The sequence below is a fragment of the Crassostrea angulata genome, chromosome 6 (genome assembly GCF_025612915.1).
Source record: "Crassostrea angulata isolate pt1a10 chromosome 6, ASM2561291v2, whole genome shotgun sequence".
NCBI lineage: Eukaryota > Metazoa > Mollusca > Bivalvia > Ostreida > Ostreidae > Magallana > Magallana angulata.
Genome location: NC_069116.1, coordinates 17,932,469 through 17,952,183, shown reverse-complemented (window position 1 = coordinate 17,952,183; position 19,715 = coordinate 17,932,469). Strand labels below are relative to the sequence as shown.

The 19,715-nt window shown below is 34.1% G+C and overlaps 3 protein-coding genes across 4 annotated transcripts; 2 read left to right on the top strand and 1 right to left on the bottom strand.

Moving 5' to 3' along the window:
- Positions 1 to 313: 313 nt before the first annotated feature.
- Positions 314 to 3,477, bottom strand: LOC128189984 (F-box/LRR-repeat protein 8-like). Its single transcript, XM_052861828.1, has 2 exons — positions 3,342 to 3,477; positions 314 to 2,307 (listed from the first exon to the last, which is right to left on the bottom strand). Exon 2 carries the CDS (start codon positions 2,280 to 2,282, stop codon positions 1,086 to 1,088), a length of 1,197 nt encoding a protein of 398 aa, XP_052717788.1. The 5' UTR covers positions 2,283 to 2,307; positions 3,342 to 3,477; the 3' UTR covers positions 314 to 1,085.
- On the top strand, positions 3,405 to 7,840 carry LOC128189985 (U6 snRNA phosphodiesterase 1-like). Of its 2 annotated transcripts, XM_052861829.1 has the most exons (7): positions 3,406 to 3,611; positions 4,833 to 4,981; positions 5,308 to 5,485; positions 5,613 to 5,666; positions 6,356 to 6,461; positions 6,751 to 6,834; positions 7,032 to 7,838. In XM_052861829.1, exons 1-7 carry the CDS (start codon positions 3,481 to 3,483, stop codon positions 7,155 to 7,157), a joined length of 828 nt encoding a protein of 275 aa, XP_052717789.1. In that variant the 5' UTR covers positions 3,406 to 3,480; the 3' UTR covers positions 7,158 to 7,838. The 2 variants fall into 2 exon arrangements, with proteins under 2 accessions (XP_052717790.1, XP_052717789.1); XM_052861830.1 differs by lacking the exon at positions 5,613 to 5,666 and having other exon boundaries at positions 3,405 to 3,611; positions 7,032 to 7,840.
- A 979-nt stretch (positions 7,841 to 8,819) lies between these two features.
- On the top strand, positions 8,820 to 12,722 carry LOC128189304 (uncharacterized). The gene is made up of 8 exons (XM_052860859.1): positions 8,820 to 8,979; positions 9,143 to 9,332; positions 10,086 to 10,260; positions 10,529 to 10,800; positions 11,302 to 11,368; positions 11,463 to 11,621; positions 11,852 to 12,009; positions 12,536 to 12,722. The coding sequence occupies exons 2-8, from the start codon at positions 9,144 to 9,146 to the stop codon at positions 12,620 to 12,622; spliced, it is 1,107 nt and encodes a 368-aa protein (XP_052716819.1). The 5' UTR covers positions 8,820 to 8,979; position 9,143; the 3' UTR covers positions 12,623 to 12,722.
- Positions 12,723 to 19,715: the final 6,993 nt, after the last annotated feature.

Sequence of the window (19,715 nt, the reverse complement as noted above, 5' to 3'; positions counted from 1 at the left end):
CGACAAGCAGAGAGTCTCTCTTGCTTGTTGGGGATTAACGGCGATAGCCGAGCGTTTGGTTGGACGAGACGAGAGTTCAAAATTGTTTGGATCCATAAATTTTCCAGAAATTTTTCTATCACTTATACATAGTTTGATTGAATTTATTCTATTTTTAAATATTACTTAACATGATTCATATGGGGTTTTATGAATTCATATCATAAAAATATGCGTAATTTAAATACAGATTAGAAACTACCGGTACTTGTCATGCAAAATAACATATAATTGATTTTAAAACAAATAACCATCGATAAAATCAACTCCCGTCAGTTCTTCGGTACTTTGATTTAAAATATGTTTTATAATACAATAAATAACACAATATAGTTCTTTAAACATCTGTATGACATTTCATTGAATCTTATGTTGGCACTTCCAGAAATGCATGAACTGGCACTCAAAGTCAAATAACTTTTTTACAAAATGAAATTATGGTTATCTGTGAATTGCACTTTATCCAGTATTTATTGTCAAAAAAGAAGGAAAAGACAAAATATATTTTAAAAATAAATATCATTTGAAAATAATTAAAATACAAAACATTCCTATATTGCACCATTAAAAATAACACAACATGTTTTGAAGACCTATTTCAAATACGATTTTAAAAATCATGACTATAAAATGTACAACATGTATAAATAAAATGCAACTCCGAATATAAAGCAGACAAAACCTAGCTGCTATCAACATTTCTACAACCTTTTTAGATTATTGAGAGGGCAAAACAAACAATATATATGACTACACCAATCTAAATAAATAAGCAGCAATATTATTAAATTGTGCAAATATTTGTTTTCTCTATAAAAGTCCTTAACAGCACTACTTAAAATATACATCTAACATGAAAAATTAATTTTGACAGCTGTTTTCACATTTTGTGTAGGGAGCCTACATCATTAATTTACTATCTTTTATTTCTCATTTTATTCTTTGGTTTTTGATTTTTTAAGTACACTGACCAATAAATAAGCAGGCAGTGTTTTTTTTGGTTGGAGGAGGAGGGGGAGGGGGGCTATCTAAAAGCAGATTCTCTCTCAATCCCCCTCCTCTACCCCCACAACCCATGGCTCTGCCTGAGCCTGCCACTTCAAAATGTAAGTCTTATCTTCCTTCATTTTGGGCCTCAGAGCCAGAATTTCATCCACAACATCCTTCTTCAACACACAGTATACACAGAGTGTATGGAGCTGGGCGCAGCGCCTGGCCAGATTGACCAGCGCTCTCTCCAGCTCCGAAGAATTCCTCGTCTGTAAGACAACCACCTCCAGTGTGTTCTTATAAAATGACGTGGCTTGTGTGACCTCCTCATAAATCATGGTGAAGGTCTGTAGGTTCAGGACATGGACCGGGATTTCTGGTTTCATTATTTGGGAGACTCTGTGAAGGGGACAGGTATGATCAAAAGACAGCATCACTTTTAGATCTGGCAACTTGGTTACCAGCTGCTGCCATGCTTCCGATGACAAATCAGTGCCATACTTCTCTTCTCTCCTACAAGATATGCCAAGTTCCTCCAAAGGGGCTCTATCATCTTCGGCGAGAGCCACTAATGTGTTGTCAGACATGCTACTGTGAAACACAAAGAGCTTTTTCAATTTTCTGCATTTCTTCACCAGTTGGAAAATGCAGTTAGCTGACACTTTGCACACCAATACTTTATTAAGAAGATTTAAACTCTCCAACAATGGATGGTTCTGTGATAAAAGGTTTAACATCTCATCATCAAAGGCAACTGGCATTCCACTCAAATCTACATTTACTAGAGAATGCATAGGTGTTTCAAGTGCTTCAGGGTTGCGTCCAAATAACAGCTTCAATGATTGCACAAACTCAGCACCAGCATAAAAGAGAGGATTTTCACCAGTAAAGTCAATTTTAATGGAAGACAGTTTCCTGTTGGTAAGATTGGCAATTCCATTTAAAATATCACGAGCAATGGTTCTGCAAATTTGTTCGCTCTGATCTACTTTCATTAAAACATGTTTCAAATGGGCACCATGCATCTCCAAGCACTTCTGATGACGAATGGCTTCTTTCTCATCATTGTTTTCAACAATAAAGACAAAATCCCTCCAGAGAACTGGAAAGTGGAAGCAATCATTCCAAGTTTTGCACACAAATGAAGCACGGAACTTGTCTTGGAGACTCAGATAGGAGAAGATCTGCACTACGATGTGGTCAGGCAGAGAGTTCCAGGATAGGTCGTCTCCTTCTGGCTCGGGATCCGCCATCACTATCTATACTTTTGGTAGGACACTGAAACATAATAAATACCGGTATATTGCTTTTATTTATTTTTGAAAAATATTACAAATTATATTAATTCAACTCATATCAAATATACATAGCAAGTTAATATCCTCTATATACTGTAGAAGCAGAAATATTCGTTGAGGATTTAATTTCGTTATTTTCGTTGGCAATATAAATCAACGAAATTAAATCCATGACGAAGTTTTAACCCTGGTATTAATGAATACAAAAAGATTACGATATGACGAAATTAAATGCCAACGAAATCTTGTTTGGTTTAAAAACAACGAAATTTTGACCCAACGAAAATATATGTTTCTACAGTATATTCAACATAAGGTACAACTTATTTTAACACAGGATATAATTCTACAATCTTATTCCTTTTAATATTGATAAAAATAAAAAAGTTAACCTTAAATTAAGCAAATTCCTTAGGTTTCAATAACAAATTATCTTAGTCAATTCTTTAACGTTTTCAGAATACTTGCAATTACAAATCATGTCAAAGCACACAAAATTTCTGTGCTAACGCCTAAAATATAGGCCTATATATATTAGGCTATCTAATTTAAGTAAGCCACAAACAAATTCTTCAACGCTGAAATGTTTAATCAAATAGCACTAGTGAATCAGCTGATCAGCGCAATGTATGACTAATACGGAACACATGAGTCACTAAATGCGTAAAAACGGGTTGGAGTTAAAATTTATTTAATGGATTTGTATACAACATCCGTATAGAAAAATTGCTTAAGAGTTTTGATGGTATTCTTCTTAATTTTTTTGTAAGATGATTTGGAATCATGAACCCAGAACCAAACCAATGTACATACATTTACTTACAACAGTGTACAAAACTTAATAATAATGAGTAAATTGGTAATTACCGTTCTTACGGATAAATTCTCTTATTCTGCATACATTCATGACAGATAAGCGTTAAGTTTCACATTATAATTTACAGAATCTAAAATCTTAGCACCATTCTGAAAATATAAGTTTAAGTATATATATATGGTTTGGACAAAACCTACCTCAGTACCTGTCACTGTCAGTCAGGTTGTATACAAGCACTCTCTACTTTTAGAAGATAGAAAAACGGCGTCGTACTTTCATTTTCACTTTGACGTTCAGATTAATCCACTCACCACATCCTATGCGAAGTTTGTGGCAATGAACTGTCTAGTGCAGTACTCAGACAGCGAAGATGAATTATCCGATAAGGAAGATCCAGATTATATAGGAATGAAGCGAAAAAACCCAACGAACTTCAAAGTTTGCACAGAAAATAATAAGAAGTTGAGGTAGGTGGCACGTAATATGGCTTGTCTCATAATTGTAAGGAATGCAGGAGAAAACGTACCCAGGAGAAAACGTACCCAATTTATAGGGTACGTTTTCTCCAGGAGGAGAAAACGTACCCGGGTACGTTTTCTCCAAGAGAAAACGTACCCTATGAAAATAATAAATAATGGTTTTCACAGATACTCTTAAATGAAACAAAATAAAATATACCATGAACATTTGTATCATTTGTTGCTCTTGTTCTTAAATGAATACAATAATTTGTAACATACACATACAGGAACATGGCCTGAGCATTTTAATTAGTCGACAATCAATCCACCATAAACGGAACCGTTAAATAATTAGTTTTTATTGCAATCTCATTTGGAGAACGAAATGATGAGTATCTGAAGAAGTCGATATCGCGTTTTTTAAAACATTTTTTTTAAAATTATCTATGAGACAAGGTTGCTTTAATAAAACCAAGTCCAAGTCTTTTAGATATTTGTTTGATTCATATATATGGAAAGTACTACGAGATGTAACATTGAACAGCCAATTTGCTTCCGACGCCACTGACATGTATAATGTGTGGAGAGTGAATATTTTTACCTCATGCCGCATGATGCGCGGGGAGGCAATACATAATATTACATAATAATAACTGCTCAGGTATTTAATTGATTATCACTATAATTAAAATCAGGGGATCTCGCATAAAAACACTCAAATCAGTAAGGCTACCGATAAATGGATAATTAGAAAAAGTGGACTGATAACACTTTATGACAGGTCATGCATTCGTACTAAAATAAAAGTTGCTACAATTATTATAAAGATATTATTCATAAAATGAATATATTTCTATACATCTATGCATTGAAATATGCATAAAAGTAGCATTTGAAAATTATGTAAAAATATTAAAAACTATTAATTAGTATAATTATGATTTTCATAGGGTACGTTTTCTTGAGAAAACGTACCCAGGAAAAAACGTACCCAATCTCTAGGGTACGTTTTCTCCAAGAGAAAACGTACCCGGGTACGTTTTCTCCTGGAGCAAACGTACCCTAGAGATTGGGTACGTTTTCTCCTGGGTACGTTTTCTCCCTGGTACGTTTTCTCCTGATACCATTGTAAGTAGGATAATCACGACAGAATGATGTGAATAATTGTTTTAGTTCTGTTACTAAAAGTCCATGCGATTGTGGTGTTATGTTTTTCATAATTTACAGGTCCGGTGAAATTCTACCCCTCCCAGATTCAATAAAAACTTTATTTTCCTCTGGAAAGAATCGTGAAGACAATCCCGAGGTTCATGAGGGAAGAATTCGATCTTTTGAACATTTGGAAGGAAACTGGGCTACACACGTTGGCGTTTCATGTAAGGGACATTCATGATGATATAGATCTAAAGTTAAATTGTATCCGCATGTATGCATTGATTTTCGTTGGAAACTTCAGTTCAGTGTATCATGTTCTTAATTAATAAAAGAAATAAGTAGAATATAAATAAAGACATGCTCACATAGATATTGTTTTTAAGCCAAAAGTATGTTTTTTTTTTAGCAGCTTTTAATGTTTAGTGTAGAAATTGCATGAAGATCCTTAATGCATGAATATGGATTAATTCAAAAATATAATTAATATGACAGTCTTGCATCTAAGTTTGATAGAAAGAAATCAATATCATTTTCTTTTTCATTATAGATGATCCCGATGAAAGAATGATTGAGTTGATTGATGAACTATTGAAATGCCTGAGGCCACTTGAATTTAAACCAATGAAAGATCTTCATTTGAGTTTGTCAAGAACCGTTGCAATTCGTCATCACTGGATTCAGCCACTGACAGATAGACTGCAAAGAAGATTTAAACTGCTACCAAAGTAGGTTTAAAATGTTGGTATTTATAAAATTTTGATCTGTTGTAAGCAATGCAGAGTTGACATTTTATATCTGTGTAAAGAGTGAAGTTACTTGACTCAACAAGCAATGTAATATTTAACATTACAGAACATGCTGTGAAATTTCTTCTGTGAAGCTCTATACAAATGATGAAAAAACAAGGTTGGTAAATTAGCATGTGTATTAGCTGCATATTGCATGCATTAGTTTACTTAGATCCTTCTCTGAGGTATGAAGGTGCATAGGGCCGATGCTTGTTTCTGGTTTTTGTGATGCTAAGAGGTTGAGAGTACTGTAATTTACTTCCCCTCATTGGGCACCAGTCCATCAGAGGTTAACCCCAGCATAAGCTGGTACTCAACTGCAGCTGGTTCAGTGAGACAATGTAGATAAAGTGCCTTGTCTAAAGACCCAACACACAACATCAAGTGACCACAGTGGGGATAAAACCCGCACTTTTGGGTTAGTGGCCTTTCACCTGTGACATCTAAACCATGTGCTCCACATATTGCATGCAATCAGTAATGTATTGCTGACAATGAAAAAAAGCTGGAGGGATTAAATAAAGCCTATAAATAAATGCATATAAATTTATTGACTGCATACATGTACATTCCATATTGCATGCAGGTCATCTACAAACCATGTTACTAATAATGAATGCCAGTTCCAGTCAAAGCACCATATATAAGGGAGTGGGAGAGAAATTGATATACCCCGGTACTAGACCTTGATTTGAACCACAGATCTCTGGTACTCTAGCCAAGAGCTCCTCCCACTGTAATATCTGGATTTGATGATATTTTCAATTATTTTGCAGACATTGAATTAATCATGTTTTTTTATTATAGGACCTTTTTGTCACTGACTGTCTCTGCACCTGGAGATATTCTACAGCAATACACAAAAGCTGTTGATGAGTGCTTTGAGGAATATAAATTACCAAAGTACTATGAGGTATTTATTAAAGTGAAAACATTTTTGGAATTTTATTTCATAGGCAGACATAAATGCTTAGTACACATAGATTAATTGAAAAGTGATGAAAATAATTTTTATTTGTGCAATAATTCCATTACGTCAGATACCTTGTTTTGTTATTATTAAAGAGATCACAACAGCTGTTTTTTAAAACAAAATTTTACAGACATAATACTTTTAACTTATATATATATTTTAAAAAGAATGTTGCAAACATTCATGTAGTAGTACATCTTAAACATTACTATGTATCTTTTCCTGTTAGAATCCCTCCTTCCACATTAGCATAGGCTGGTGTCTTAAAGATGTCATCCCTCAGATTAGCGAAGAAACACTGAACAAATTGCAGGTACACCGTACATTAAGATGTACCTCATAATATTTTCACTTCATAAAAATAATTGGCATAATGAAATTACCATTTATTGATAAAAGAAGGTTGATTATTAAAGGTCAAATTCTCAAAAATGATTCTGATAATCTTCAATCCAAACAAAAATTATAAAGTTTAGAATTCTCATTGCCTAGTTAATTGTGTTATTTCAGGATTTAGTTGATAATGCAATGGAAGAATATCCAGAATTACGGCTATTCGCCGTAGAGGAGGCCATTTGTAAATCAGGAAACAAACAATTCCCTCTGCCACTGTCCGATTTCACAGGAGATGGATGATGAATCAAAATGAAAGAGATTGTTAAGTTATCCCATAGCATTCCTTAGATGTCAGGAGAGAGCTGAAAAAACCCACTGAAGGACAAAAACAGTTGGACAAGAAAGATCAGTGCGGTGCAGAAGCTCCTCCCAAAACACCGTGATACATCTTGATTCGTGATGAGGTTTTTAGGATTGTTGAAACATCAAGTAAACAAATAAACTTAAAGCTATAAACCTAGCTGTTGTCTTCTTAAAAACAGAACATTTGCTGGATTTTTAGAATTTTATAGTCAGAAAAGTGTACAGTCAAGAGCCCTGTACAGAACGTTGGACCAAAAGATTCACACAAGCAATTGTGCTAATGAATGTTAGAAATAAAGTGTAATGTTTTGCATTCAAGTAAATACAGTATCAAACAGTACACAGCTCACAAGATAACCTTTAGAGTAACCGCAATTCTATTTCTAAAACACAATATGTTGCCAGACTAAAACTGTTCTATACTGAATCCCACATGGTGCCATGGTCGACCAAATTAGAACTTTTAAATTATACCATCTCAGAGACTGATAATGATGGTCCAATATACATCGTTCTATAAATTTGATTTAATGGTTCGAAAAATGATAATTCAAATGTTTTACATTGACAGAGTAATTGTTTTAGAAAGTGTGTTCTCATTTTTACAAACGACGAAAACCAAATATACCAGAGGATGGAAGAGTAACATAGCAAATGTATCTTATTTATAAAAAAAAGAACTTAAGAATTCACCATAATTATAGTTATCGATTAAAAAACCTACATAATACAAGCAATAGTTAAGGAATAAAGAATCAATAATTGACTTTTATGGTGTGATCATTTTAGTCGGCTATGCACGTGATCAAATCCAATAAACCACGAATAAGGTCTGACGAAGCTTTATGAAATTTAAAGAATGATTCCTTTCTACTTTTTGAAAACTATTTTTAAAGTTTATTCGTAAAATTAGAATAATTGATATTTTTACCTGTTTTTGTCATGCAAATTCCGCTTGTGCTCCAACAGTGTATGTCATTTAATTAACACATTTCGATTTGCATGAAATTCAGACGCGCGGTTCAAAGCAAAGTTCTACGTGATGCTGCTGAACACGCTAATTTTAGGCAATGTACCATGGATGAAATTATTGAAATAACCACAAAGGTGTTGGGAAATGTGAAATAGTGGGGCTGGAATATGGTTGTACTAAGAGAAAGCCCTCGAATACAGCAGAAGTTTTGGCACAACAAAACAACAAATACTGTAGGTATTCGAAAAATACAATTATAAAACAGTTGCACGACAAACGCCGGTTTAACACGCGTTCGACTGAGAGAGTTCTAATACACCAATCGTCACTTTTGGGTAATCGAAATTTCAATTTATATACAAATATTTAAATAGTTTATGCATTAAAATAAATTATTTTATTTGAGGTTGGATTTGGATATATGGGTATATTATATATAAGACCATTGCATTTTCCAAACAAAGAAAAAAGTTTTTGTACAAAACCCATTTTTTTTGTTCAAATCGAACACTATGTTGCAAACAAAGTATTCTTGATGTTGACGATCTGTTTTGTACACTGGATACTTTGGTCGGTGTACATGTAGTTGCGGTGATGCTACAAACAAAAGAACCGGTTCTTGGCACCGGAAAGACAGATCACTCCAAAAATAGTAACAGTTCGACTCAACACTCCAGCACGGGGAAAACTCGCACACCCGCTGACACCGAGCAATTGGAACATCGTGTATTTAGACTGACTCTGACTGTGTCGATAATACTAAGACCAACTCCAAGTCGAAAACAGGTGAGGGTATATCGGTAATGCATATTTACTATAAATACCCTTTTGAATGATTTCAAACGAACAGAAGGGATATGATCAGCATTAAAAAGCACGATATATATACTATATCGGTTAGAGGGAAATCTCCGTAGTAATACTTAAACAATTTCCTTTACATGTCTAGTATGAAGCTGGAACTGTGTTGGTTGGTGGTTGCCCTTGTGTGCGGTCTGATACGCTCCGTGGGAGGGGTGGTCAAGTTGATGTCCTTCAACACGGGACTGACGTCACGCATCCCGTACCGCCAAGAACGGTCCCAGTACATCGCGGGGCACCTAGCACAGAGTCAGCCAGATTATATATGTCTACAAGAGGTAACTGTGCTCGTGTAAAGTAGTCTAATAGAATTCAGTTGAATCAGAAATACATGTAGTTGTATCGAATAAAGTATATTACTATGAACCGTAACCGAGATAAATAATGTACAGATACTAAGATGTCCAGTTTTTCATTTTCGTGAAATGTAATATGCAGGTACTGTGGAATCATTTTTATTGGTGGGGGTCAACGTTTGTGGGTAGTCAAATTTTTCCTGGTTCGTGGGGGAGTAATTTCGTCGGTAGAAAATTCGGGATAATTTTATTAAAAATTAAATAAATGCTTGTATATACGTTCGTTGGGATGTAAATTCGTGGGCAAGGATTACCAAGGATAGCCACGAACATTGACCCCCCCCCCCAGAACAATGACTTTTACATAGTATATTACAAACAATGAATAGTCTAGGCATGACACGTGACCGACCTCATTGAATATCAGATCATTATTCATTTTCATAACAATATTGTTAAAAAATTCTCAATGTCAGATATTGTTCGATCAACATTTTGAGATTTACTAGTATCCCGCGAATTCAAAACATTAAAGTCCACAAGATTCATTGCAAATCTTGTTAAAATATTGTCCAACCATTGAATTTATATTCATTTTTCTTCTATAAAATAGTCAATGTCAAAGCTTATCAGAGCCACTGATTGATCGTTTCCTTGTAACGGTGATGACCTAATAGGTCAAGGTCATAAATATATATGTTAATATTTTTTGAACGAATTTTCATTTTTTTTAAGGTATGGCACTATCGCGAGCTGTACAATATTGTGAAGCAGAACATCGCCACCTATCCTCACTCGTTTAGCGCCATACACAGCAGTACCCCTAGCCTTCTCAGTAACAAGGGCTTTCACTGGCCGCCATGTGCGAGATTTCAAGTCGTCAAAATGTTTTTCAAAATGTGGTGGTATGGTAAGCATATACTCTTTCACCATAGAACAAGGTGAAAAAAATAATTCATATCATATAAAAGATTGTTTGCGCTCTATACATTAATCAATTTGTTCTTTCAGTTTTAATGAGAAAACCGCACATTATTTGATTACTGTTTCAAAAAAATTCAACAGTGATTCAGAAAATTTAGTCCACTTCGCAAATACATGTATAATATAGAAATTAAAACAAAATTTTTTTCGAGCTTATTTAAAAATAAATATACATCAGGCACTCTTTTAAATAGGTTGTACGTCCAAAAAGAATGACGTCGACCGTTTGGTCTGTGTGACTGAGAAAGCCGGCTTCATGGATCTTCCACAAGACTGTATCACGTGCCTAACCATGACCAAGCTTACCGCCAGTGCTGCCTTCAGCAACTGCCTGGGATCTATTAGGAACCAAATGAATGTCCCCGGGTTGTTGGTTCTGAGCAAACGGAATTTACATAATACAAAAATGGTTTACTTCCGGCCTAATGTAAAACAGCTTCTTCCACGAGGATACCTAATGGCTGAGGTAAAAGTGTGAGCTTTAATATTATTGTTTGTCGTTGTAATTTTGTTTTTAAGAAGCAATATTTCAACGATAGAGACAAGTGGATGATATTTTACTGTTTCTTTACCTGCTCTTTGTCCTGAGGATCAATTCTGGTTTCACGCATTATTTTTACGTGATCATAAGAACCTAGTCCATCCCATGCAAGTTTGAAGTAAAAGTGGTACGATGGTACGGCAATTGGTCGTAATTCAACTTTTTGTACAGAACTCCAGCGTGAATCTAGAGAGGGTCGGGAGTCCAGACCCTCATGAAAAATTCAAATTTATTAAATATGCCTCCCCCAAGCTAAAATATCCCTCGGATTCCACTTTTCTCCCTGAAAAAATACTTTGGCTTTAATGGTACAGGACTTCTAATTGGAGCAATTTAGATATAGACCATATATACGTTCTAAGTCAAATTTTGTTTATTGCTACTCTGTGAATTTTTGCTGTAAATAAATCTATTCTATTTATGTAGGTTCCTGAACTTGGCGCCGTTGCTTGTACACATACAGCCGCAAATTTAGGCAAAATATATTACGAGCGTAAGTTTCCGCTTTTTTTTTTTCAAAATAAAAATAGCTTTTCATATGAATTTATGATACAAATTGAATGCATGAAATACTTTTCTTTTTTCAGCAAATTTAAAATCCCAAATTAGCAGTTGGGAAGAGGAAAATATGCAGGACGCCGGCATTTTGATACGAGATTTATCTTCCTTTCCCAAAACCATAATAATGGGGGACCTCAACAGCAGTCCCTCTATTCCGGATAAACAAATACAGGGAGACTTTGAAAGTAAAGTGACCACAAGCTTTCTAATTAAATATGTCTTTCCTGAAATATTCTTTAAAATTTGCATGTCAAGGAGTTAAGCTGGGGATATCAAAGAGGTCATTTGTTTTCGTAATAAATCAACAGCTTTGAACATGATATTGATATTTTATATGTATATGATTATTATTTAATTTTTTTCTATCAAAAAAAAAGCTGAGTTCAATGTTGATATGTACATTTTATATGACCAGGGACCCTAGCACTCTTTACGAAGAAAAACTACACCACCCCTTACACGGACCTGTGTGGGTTGTGTACCTTTTGTGCTGAGAACAACTTGGTGCCATATAAAACAAGCTGGATTTTGGACCATATATTGATCCGAGGCATGAAAGCTCAACAAGCTAAGGTATAACACATGTAACTGGAGGAGGGTTTGGGAAGGGGTGGGATTGAGATAGTTTTGTTATTAAGTTGTTTAGTTTCTAAAGGTTTCTAGTACTGAATTCCTTAAGTGGTCAACGTATTAGCAGTCAAATCTATGACCGCGTTGGTTTAAACGGTACTAGAGCATTCTTATGGAACTGTATCCGTCGTGCGTCCCCGGAGTGAACGGGGTGAGGAAATGTTGGCCTAAAGAGTACGAGGTATAAGGTTGAGGCGCGCTGTGGGTGGTAAGGTAAAAGGTAAAAACAAGGTTAGGTATGCCGTATTCCCAGAGGTCCACCCAAAAATACAACTCCAGAGAAATAAACCAAGAGTGAAGGATTTGGTATTTATTATTGAATTTCAAAGGACAATAACAAACAAAAGGGGAACACCGACGGAGGTGGCCGGTCATCCGTCTGGCTGATATATTCAGTCTAAATAAGACCACGCCCTCTGAATTGAACTTGAATGATTAATTATTATAAGATGATATATTGTTTTTACAGAGAGTGATGGACGTGAAGATACCTGGGCACAATGTCCACCCCTCGGACCATTACGGGATACAAGTGGAGGTGAATAGCGCCACCTAGTAGGTTACTATTCCGAAGGCAACTGTGACCTTATGGACCAAATAAATAAAAACAATTATAACATTTGTTTAAAAAAATCAATAAAACATTTTTTTTGCATCATGGTATTAACCATAAAAGTACTGCAACTTTCTATTAGGAAAAGATTGGTTTCCATTATACATTGTTGATTTCAGGTGATGAGTTAGTTTGAAACCGTTTTACTAAATCGATAAATACGTTCGTTATGTATTTCAGATAATTATATGAAATCACAACAACGCTTTTCTATACTAAATATGATTGCTGTGATCATTGCACAAAAAATCGAAAACCTTCTGGTTTTCAGTATACCCTAAATCAGTTTGTTACATTAATGAAAAGTCAGTATGGTGTATGCACCCCTGCGAATGTGTTCGGAATGTTTTCTTTATCGTTGCTAAGTTGTAATAAATCCAAAGGTGCTCAAATGAAAGTTCACGATACTTCCACGAGATTTGTTCAGTCCATGTAAAATATTAGTGTTTGGATAATATTCTCAAAATACGTAAGTACTGGTAGTTTTTCATATCATATCATACTTTGATTTATGTTAAAAAACGAAAATATATCAAGATAAATGTCTTATTTAGTCATCTAGCGGTTATTTAAACTAAACGATGATATTAAGAACAGGGTTATCGTTCGTGTTCGACCATTCTACACGTGCACCCTGCGAATGTTATTGTCATTTAAATTGTAGACCACGTGGTTTTATTTGAGCCTTTCAGTTTCGCAGTAAAAATCATGCCTCGTGTTTATAGTCTATTTCATAGAATATAGGTACTTAATTAAATTGTAATCAAATATGAAATATAGACGTGTATTGATTTTAAACTTTATCTTCATTAATTGGTGGATAAAATCAGTTCTAGAAATAAATGTGACAATAGAAAAATAGGTTTTTTCTGCTGTTGCAACAATTAACATGTTTAGTAGCGACCCCCCCCCCCCCCAAGGATTAATTTTCGACCCGCGCCTGGCCTAATAAAAACCCTAATAGTGAAACAGACTATACTAGTTTATGTAAAATAGAACCAAGATTTTAGGAAATAGACTATAAACACGAGGCACAATTTTTACCGCGAAACTGGAAGGGTCAAATGAAAATAAAATTCGCAGGGGTGGTATAAATGGCAATATATTGAGTTTGTATCCTTAAAACAGCCATTGCATTCCACACCTTGCTATGTTTAGTCATGTCATGCTGTTAAAGCTGAACACCGCTCGTAAATAGGCACCGTCAACTCACACAGGTATATAAACCCCTCGATTTCGTTACACCCGATTGCACACCTGAAACTCGTGGCCAACGTTTAGTATTCCTTTCGTGGTCTTTAGATTTTGTGCATTAATTTCTTATTTTATGTGCATATTCTGTTGTAAATAATGCATTGACCAATGGATTTGATGTTAGTATTTTTCTGGCTTGAAAAAAGTGCGTAAAGAAGATGGATGAATAAGGCGTGCAAACAGCCTATATTGGGATAAGATATAATAAAATTAAAATATGAACAAATCTCATAATTTCTTTCTAAATTATTGAAAACAATGTATATTTATCATAACATAGGCGTCGGAACCGGGGGGCGGGGGGGTGGGGCTAGGGGGGCACCCCACGGATTAGGATTTTCATGATTTTGGGAATTGTGGTTTTTTTTTCTTTTTGCTTGTCAAGATTTCTGAGGATTAGTCTAGCCCCCCCACCCCCCACTTTCATTCAATTTGCTTCCGACGCCACTGCACAACATCGATTTATAATCTTTAAATATGTTAAATATTTAAAATAGGTTTATTTAAACTGGGTGTGCGTGTCAAAACCTCCAAATACACCCCTGCGAATGTTATTGTCATTAAAATTTTAGACCACATGGTTTTATTTGACCCTTTCAGTTTTGCAGTAAAAATCGTGCCTCGTGTTTATAGTCTATTTTATAGAATCTAAGTGTAATGATGGTGTTATTGTAGATAAAGACAACAACTCCAACGTAGGGTTCTCTATTATGACTTTATATAATATCATAAGCTCTGAAATATTTAACAATACATGTATCACAATAAGTAATTTATCAATATCACATCATCATAAAAATAAAATAGATCATACATAATATATCATTGCATTGTATAAGAATCAAAACATCCATTTCATGATTTTGCTAAGCACAGTTTACAAGCAAGAGTTATTCCCCTTATCACAGTGCTAACTGATATATTAAGAGTTCAATAATATTTATCCTGTGTAATTAATAATTTAGATAGTTATTAATGTTTAATAAATAAAACATATTAAACTTAACTTAGGCAATAAGTATCAAATCTGATATATATTTATATATATATGCATACCTATGTGTGACACAAAGCCTAATTGATCTGCATCTGCATGATCCTTCTATATTCTTCAGGTATGGAATCTATATACATATAGCAATACTCTTAAAACTACATTTAGGTTATCTAGCTTAAGATTGTTAAAATAACAGTTATCAAATAATGAGTATTGCTCAAACACTAAGTTTTCACTCATGATAATTTACATTTAAATAGATTTACATTTCACTATATATCATTTACTTATCTAGTAAATATAATATACTTTATTAATAAGCAGTAATCTTAATAGCATAAAATACAAAAAAATTACTTACAGTCTATAGATTTCTTCTTGGTCTTAAGATAAATACATCTGGTCAGTATGAAGATCAGATCAAAAAGGACAAAGCAAAGAGAGGGAATTTAAAGGACCAATGAAATTGAGAATTCAAAAATAGAATTGACCATGTGATATATAATTAACTAAAACAGGTTTACACTGACCATAATGACCATTGTGATGTCATACTATATAAATAACTATGTAGCTATTTACATACTGTTAGGTTGTACATAAAGTTGTTTATATTGACAACTTTTATAGTAAATACTGTAAACTTATAATTTATAGAACTATTAATTGATAATTTCATGATAATGAAATTATGACTTAATTAATATGAAATATCACCCTATCACATAAGTACTTGTTGTCAAATATAAATTCTAGACGTATATTGATATTTAAACTTTATTTTCATTAATTGGTGGATAAAATGTGTTTTAGAAATAAATGTGACAATACAACAAATAGTTTTTTTTCTGCTGTTGCGACAATTAACTTGCGTAGTAGAGATCCCCCCCCCCTAGGAATTAATTTTCGATCCGCGCCTGACCTAGTATAATAACATCAATAGTGAAAGAGAGTATACTATTTTATGCAGAATGTTCCTTGAAAATGGCTCGATATACTAAGTTTTTATGCAAAACATTCACCCATTATTTTTTTTAAAACATAGTATTGCACACCACAATCATCAAACAGGGCTATGATTTTATTTAGCAACCTTATGTTTATATTTTCAACCACTCTACACGTGGTTGAACACGAACGATGACTGTGTTCTGAATATCATCGTTAAATTTAAATAACCGCTAGATGGTGAAATAAGACATAAATCTTTAAAGATTTTGATGTTTTAACATAAATCAAAGTAGGATATGATATGAAAATTGACCAGTACTTACGTATTTTGAGAATATTATCCGAACACTTATACTTCCGCTCGAAATTTCACAGGAACTGAATAAATCTCGGTGAAGTCTCGTGAACTTTCATTCGAGCACCTCTGGATTTATAACATACTTAGCAAAGATAAAGGAAACGTTCCGAACACATTCGCAGGGGTGAAATAGTGTCATTTTTTAGAACTTCAATGCCTTTTCTTTTATAGAGTGGGTCTGGGCTCTATATTTTTGTCATAGTCTATATAAGGTTTAAAGGAAATCAAACCGATTTCAATCAACAAAAACGTGGAGAGATTACCCACTATACTTTAAAAATGTCATTTTGTACCCCAACAATTTAACGTTTTAGAGAAATACTACAAGTCCGTAAATTCGTGGTTTAAGTTGCATTTAGCATTTCACTACCAAGTATGTCGTGACTGAAATGGCTCAATGGTTAGAGCACCAGACATAAGGTAACATTATAGAGCTAGGGTTTTTAGATTGTGGGTTCGATACCACCAAAACTTTAAAATTCATTTTTTTTCTTATTGTTTGTTAAAATATTCAAAACTGAATGTAGTTAGAAATTTTGCTTTTGTAAACTTGTAATATAACATCATCTAGTATATTTGGTGCAAAAAAAAATAATTTGAAATTTTTTTTTCTCGACAAAACCAAATGGGCATTTGCGCTATCTTGTTCCCCCATCTTCTTTGATAATTTCATCGCGACCGAGTAACACGGAGGGGCAAAATGTACGTCCACACAGGTGAGACCTCAACAGCAAAGTACTTTGAACTGTTAAGAGGTCTTAGCCTTATATACGGGTTGTAGGGACAGCAGTAATGAAAGAGAAATATAGCGGACAGTGCTTATTTACAAGCTGTATTCAGCTGTAACTAATTGATTTCATTCTGTCTGATCTGGATATTTCCAGTAACACGTTATACTTTTGATGCAGACTCGTGGGTTATCTATTAGAATTTGTCATATTAGGTGTATGGCGTGAATTTTTAAAAACATCATACATGTATTAACATCCACCAAGTATCATTTCCTCTATTTCTTATGGAAATTGATTGTAAATGTAATTCATAGCTGAGTAAAAATTGACAGGACTGAAATCTACAGGCCCCGTTTATCGATTGGTCGAAACCTACAGCATCGCGACTGCACGAAATAATCATGATGATTTCAACCTCAAATTCCCAAAGAAGGCGATTTGGTTTCTTTTAGCTAACGTGCAGATGATTATTAACGGTAATATAGTTTGTTTTTTTTTTTACGTTTTCCAATCAGTTGATTGATTTGTTAATGAAAAGTGTAAATATGAATAATATGATTCATGCGGGTATGAAGGTAGCAATCATTGCATAAAAAAAACGCGGGTTATGCACTTTTCTGAAATGTCGCCACATTCACATCCTGCGTGAATAACCAAAGAAAGCATTTTACTGTTTAAGTAATTGCAAAGTAGAAAAAACCCTTTATAGTCCATATCGAAGCGTAAATGCCTTTTGCCATATTGCTTCAATGCACTTTATAGCTTAGTCCGTTTCTCACCTTGAGAGTTCCATAAAGAATCTTAAGTTTGCATTCATTTGAGATTTAAACTATTTTTGTTCATATAATAACATGTTTTTAAGTTCAGATTACATTTGACAAATTGTGCTTTTCTGCATTGTAAATTAAGTGACACACTTGGCTGTGAACTTTAATATAGTTTATCAATAGCCTTACATTTACTCTCGCAGAACATAAGACGACAAAATTTACGTTTTCAGTTGAAATTTTATAAACACAAACATCAGCATGTCGACATAAAAAGGTAGCATCTAGCATCTTGGATGTCACAGGTGGGCGATATTTGAGATTTTTTGAGATTTTGTATAATTCATATCAGATTGCAATTTCTTGCATGTCAACATAGTTATGTTGCATGTTGACATAACTATCTTGCATGTCAACATATTTATCTTGCATGTCGACATATTTGATAGAAAAATAACTTGCACACAAGGGGCAGAGATATGCCACCATACGAAACTGATATTTTGCGGAGATTTTGAGCAGGACAAGCCTCGCGCGAATATATGTGATCCGAATATAAATTTCTATAGTGTAATCTAAAAACATAATTTGAAACTTTCATTGCAACAAAACATATAAAATACTCGTTTTAACTGATTCACCGGGGAACATCATCATGGAAAGCCAACGAATTAAAAAATTAATGTGATTTCAACGTAAAGGACAAGAGCGTAGAATGCCTGACAAATCTCTCTCTCTCCCCCCCCCCCTACCCAGGATTTTTAAATGGCATATGAACACAAAAAAATCTGTACATATGAAAGTGTGTATCAGTACATATACATGTGTATTATTGAACTGCATTTTCTGCTAAATAAGTGATAAACATTAATACATACACTTGGTACTTATCTCCTTTGTTTTTTTTGTTTGCTTTCTAAACATTACAGCATGATCTCATATCTGTGCTAGCGCTATTAATGAACATTACGTAATTGTTGTCATTATATAAATGGTATTAAATATTTTTTCATAATGATTTAATAAAGAAGCAAAATATAATTTACTTGATAAGTTAAAAAATAAAACGCCGTCTACACCATTCGAACACCCTCTCAATCGAGAAGTATGGACTACTAGCGTCCGCATAACACAGTGAGCTACGTTGACATATTCGATTACAAGTGAATAAAATTAACTGTTTGACAATAATTAATAAACTAAAACGTTTATAGTTAAAACCACGAATTTGACCCATTAAGGGCCTAGACTCAATTTTAATAAATCAATAATGAAAAAAAAAATTTAAAAAAATTATTTAAAAAAAAAATGTACTTTGAGAATGGAGTCAGGACCCATTCATACCTAAATTTTGCAATTTAGAACAGTGAATGATCCAAAAATTTGGCATTAACCGCTGTGCAAGCTTAATTTGGAAACCTATACCTGTTGTGTTTTTAGAATTACGGCACATTATTGACTCCAATTGTGAAATTTATACTAAAAACAATGCATACAAACCAAAAATTAATATTCTAACTTTATTGAAATTCTTTCGTCTTCATGGCTCCGAGTGGGGTGTATACAACGCCTTGTACGCCCCTGTTCTTTCTTTTGATTAAATTTATTCAAAAATTGATATTTCGCTGTTTGCAACGGAAGCCATTTCGTGCTAGGTGAAAAAAGTATTTTATCTGGTACCAACAGACGAGCAGACGGTTCAAGCGACAGGCAAACATACGGACAGTAAGACGAAAAATAAGTTAGCCATGCAGTCAGTCGATGCGGAGTCTCCGTAAGCGGAGATCACATGGAGGTCACACTAATATAATGTATAATTTATCGTCTCTACATTGACTGAATTTGACAATGGAGACGCTTGTACGCGCACGGTCTCTGGACATAGTATTGATGACCCGTGATCATAACCCCAAGGTGTACACACTTCTCTGTAATCTCTCCCTTTATTTCCTTGGAGGCGAGATGCTTATTGCTGGTT

Bases quoted from the DNA above. Each gene is read 5' to 3' on its own strand.
- LOC128189984 (XM_052861828.1), bottom strand. From the start codon at position 2,282: ATGGCGGATCCCGAGCCAGAAGGAGACGACCTATCCTGGAACTCTCTG.
- LOC128189985 (XM_052861829.1), top strand. From the start codon at position 3,481: ATGAACTGTCTAGTGCAGTACTCAGACAGCGAAGATGAATTATCCGAT. The intron at 4,982-5,307 runs GTAAGGGACATT...TTTTCATTATAG, and splicing joins TACACACGTTGGCGTTTCAT to ATGATCCCGATGAAAGAATG. The intron at 5,667-6,355 runs GTTGGTAAATTA...TTTTTATTATAG, and splicing joins ACAAATGATGAAAAAACAAG to GACCTTTTTGTCACTGACTG.
- LOC128189304 (XM_052860859.1), top strand. From the start codon at position 9,144: ATGAAGCTGGAACTGTGTTGGTTGGTGGTTGCCCTTGTGTGCGGTCTG. The intron at 9,333-10,085 runs GTAACTGTGCTC...ATTTTTTTTAAG, and splicing joins ATTATATATGTCTACAAGAG to GTATGGCACTATCGCGAGCT. The intron at 10,261-10,528 runs GTAAGCATATAC...TCTTTTAAATAG, and splicing joins TTTCAAAATGTGGTGGTATG to GTTGTACGTCCAAAAAGAAT.